Below are 3,967 nucleotides of genomic sequence, written 5' to 3'. Positions count from 1 at the left end.
ACTGTTTTAAAAAGTCCAACAGCTGTTGATCAATATTACCCATGTATCATCGTTAAATATCACCACTGTTTTAAAAAGTCCAACAGCTGTTGATCAATATTACCCATGTAATATCGTTAAATATCACCACTGTTTTAAAAAGTCCAACAGCTGTTGATCAATATTACCCATGTAACATCGTTAAAGTATCACCACTGTTTTAAAAAGTCCAACAGCTGTTGATCAATATTACCCATGTAACATCGTTAAATATCACCATTGTTTTAAAAAGTCCAACAGCTGTTGATCAATATTACCCATGTATCACCGTTAAATATCTCCACTGTTTTGAAGAAGTCCATTTATTCTGATTGATGTTGCCTGTATAGCATCCTTGAATCTTGTTGCTCTGTGAAGAAATCCACTCCTATTTTCAAATTAACATTTGCGTTCATAAGCTTCGCTTATAAATACGGAATGATTAGTATTTCATCATAATTTATACCACATTGAAAGTTTTACTCATTCAGTTCTAGAGCCACGAGCAATTGACCGAATTACAAGAAAGTTCTAAAACAAGTAGTGTCTGAAGAAAAAAAAAACAGAAACAATTACTCACCCCACGTTGGTAGAAGACTCTATAAACTGGCTTGTATCCCTGACGAATGCTGAGAGGAAGCTTACTACCCACGAGCGATCGTGGTGTCATGACAACTGTATAAAATATTATAAGTGTCATGACAAGGCACCATCTGGTCACTTGTCGTTGGATAGCCGTAAGGTGATTGTGATCGGCCATCTTCGTCTAATGATTTCCGATCAGTCCAGAGTTAAATCGCCTGACAATATTAATTAATTCGAAGATTAAGCGGAAACCGCAAGAACGTAAATTGAAATTGAAATTGATTTCCTCGAACAATCTTCAAACTTGTTCCCGCGCGCGCCAAGAACACGCTGCTAAACACGATCGTTTCTATCTCACAGAAACTAATTTCACTTCTTACGTGAGCTACGGAAAACTTACACACTCATTCACGTTTCTTGCCGCGAGTTGTACTCCACAAGCATATATAGTGGCTTCAGCATGAATGAATGACTTGGAGCGTGCCCACTCTCACATATTAAGAGGGTGTGCAGATTGTACAAAGGAGGAGACTAACAAATCAGTTGCGAATAGGATCGTAAAATAACGCATAGCTAATAAATTGAGGTTTCTACCGTTTTTTTTTTCTTGAGCCATTTTGATATTATTTTCAATAATCTGTGTCTAAGAAAATCTTGGAATAATCCCTTTTTTTAATTGGGAATAATTATTTTCATTTTTTTTATTGGTCTTGTTTCTTTTTATTCTTTTATTAGGATGTTTACATACAAATGAGTAATCTAATATCACACGATATTTGATTCTGAAGATCGTACTTTTAACATGTCTTTCCCACCAAACATGCTCGCTCTTTCAGCCATGGGGGCGTCATAATGTGACGGTCAATCCCACTATTCATTGGTAAAAGAGTAGCCCAAGAGTTGGTGGTGGGTGGTGATGACTAGATGCCTTTCCTCTCGTCTTACACTGCTAACTTAGGGACGGCTAGCGCAGATAGCCCTCGTGTAGCTTTGCGGGGAATTCAAAACAAGCAAACATGTCTTTCTTATGTATACTAAAACTACAAATACTTAACGGCATTAATCACAAATATACAATTGTTCATTAATTTTAAAACAAATATTATACAAATAGTTAAGGTCCAGTTCCGTTGATGGTCGCAAACTGATGTTATTATATATAAAAAAAGCATGCTGTTGCAGAGCTAAAAACATCTAAGAGATGCGTAAGGAGAACCAGCTTTTAAGCCTAGCTTTAACAAGAGAAACATATTCTTTAATTTCGAAAATGAACTGGTTTTGCACCTAGAAACATTTGTACTTGACACGAGAAACTAGCAATTTCAAGCAATATTCTTCCCAGTTTACAAGTTATAACAACTGTGGACAAAACTGTAACAATTTATTTAACTCATCGGTTTATATTAACATTAAATAAGGTTAGGAAAATGACAAGCCATTTCTGTTGAAAAAGAACATTTACTGGTTTGAGATAAACGTTCATTTATGCAATAGATAAGGATTAAGGATAATATAATAATCATTGGTTGCGGAGAACACATGTTATGTATTGTCTGCTCCCGAGATCATCCACCAGCTGGTTTAATCTCCTACAGTCTATCTCTGAAATCATTGTGGTCACAGAATACCTCTCTCTCTCTCTTTCTCCGTCCTCACTGTTCTTCATCAAACATCTGTTTGTATTGTTTAATCGGAAATCATCTGATAAAGACAGTTTTAATCATGTGGTTTAAAATCGGCAAGGTATGGTTATCAGCAAGAGTTATCTTAAATGAAGCTTAAGAAAACAAAGCTGAAACAACTTCTCTAGTTGAAGGGCACGGAGAGAGAGGCACACTTTCATGAAAGCGAGTGGATCCTTGTAACGATCCACATCGAACGTTTCCCAGTATTCAAAAGAGAAACGACCATGGACGCTCTTAAAACAGGACGATTTATAAGTTTTCAATACACGTGAGTCTCTCCAAAGAAAAGTTCCCACTACAAAGAAACCCTATTCATTCTACTAAAACGTATATTATAAAAAGATGTTTGTTTGTTTTGAACTTCGCGCAAAGCTACACGAGGACTATCTGCGCTAGCCATCCCTAATTTAGCAATGAAAGACTAGAGGGAAGGCAGCTAGTCATCATCACCCACCGCCAACTCTTGGGCTACTCTTTTACCAATGAATAGTGGGATTCACCGTCACATTATAACGACCACATAGTTGAAAGGGCAAGCATGTTTGGTGGGACGGGGATTCGAACCCGCGACCCTCAGATTACGAGTCGAGCGCCCTAATCACCTGGCCATGCCAGGCCAAATGATATTATAACTTAGTATTTACGGATTCACGATTCACACTTAATTTGTAGGGGTAAAAAACCAGTGATAAATATATATTAAAGAATGATAGGGCCAGAATTATGATATAATTCCATATAACTCACTAGGGCGGTGGTGATGGCCCTTTCAGATTGGAATTACAAGGGAGAATAAAAATATTTATCATAATTTTTGAATTTGTTAACTTTCTAATAGACATTGTGGGGTTACTATTTTGCCTGCAAGCAGCCATGGATGCTAAATAATAGTCGGTTCCTGATATTTCGGGGTTTAAGCAACAACACTTTGCCCTTTGTAATAATTACAGTTTTTCACTAGCGTTCTAGGAGTGAGTCGGGAGACGGAATACCTGCAAAGCCTTCTGGGTGCTATTGCCGCAGTTACCTTAATAATTTTTCATTCTTATAAATTACACATAAACACACACACACATATATATATATATATAGGCTAATATTCAAAAGCAGCTTGTCCAAGTATTTTGAAACCCTTTTTAGTAAAAAATAATTAAAATTATTTACAAAAAAAATCATACAAATGAATGTGACATCTTAACAGTCACACTAACAACTTTACTTGTAGAAAGCAAAACAGTTAAAACAGTTGTCTGTATATATAACTGCCGATGTGTTCAAAATAATCGGTTAAATTTTTAAACCACCTATTTTTCATTTTCAGCTTCTTTTATATAATTTATTTATACAATAGTTTTGTTTTGTTTTTAAATATTACAATACGGATTTGTTTATTTGTTTTTGTGTTTAAATGCATAGCTACACAATGGGCTATCTGCGCTTTGCCCACCGAGGGTATTGAAACCGGTTTCTGGCGTTATAGCTTTAAGAGTTGTTTGTTTGTTTGTTTGTAATTAAGCACAAAGCTGCACAATGGGCTATCTGTACTCTTCCCACAACGGGTATCGAAAACATGCTTCTGGTGTTGTAAGTCCGCAGACATCCCGCTGTGCCACTGGGGGCGCTTTAAGACTTACACCTGAGCCATTGGCGGAACATAACAGTCCGAACTCATATACTAA

The 3,967-nt window shown here is 36.5% G+C and overlaps 1 protein-coding gene across 1 annotated transcript in view; it reads right to left on the bottom strand.

Annotated features, from left to right (window-relative positions):
• The window catches only part of LOC106462228 (protein giant-lens-like), a 28,489-nt gene extending 27,579 nt beyond the window's left edge, over positions 1 to 910 (bottom strand). Inside the window, exon 1 of the mRNA XM_022389425.1 lies at positions 599 to 910. Coding sequence (XP_022245133.1) covers positions 599 to 778 — 180 coding nt within the window. The 5' untranslated portion in view covers positions 779 to 910. The remainder of the gene's footprint in view (positions 1 to 598) is intronic.
• Between the last annotated feature and the right edge of the window lie 3,057 nt (positions 911 to 3,967).

This window comes from Limulus polyphemus, unplaced genomic scaffold (genome assembly GCF_000517525.1).
Source record: "Limulus polyphemus unplaced genomic scaffold, Limulus_polyphemus-2.1.2 Scaffold1122, whole genome shotgun sequence".
In the NCBI taxonomy this organism is placed as follows: Eukaryota; Metazoa; Arthropoda; class Merostomata; order Xiphosura; family Limulidae; genus Limulus; species Limulus polyphemus.
This window is presented reverse-complemented; position numbering and strand designations above follow the sequence as displayed.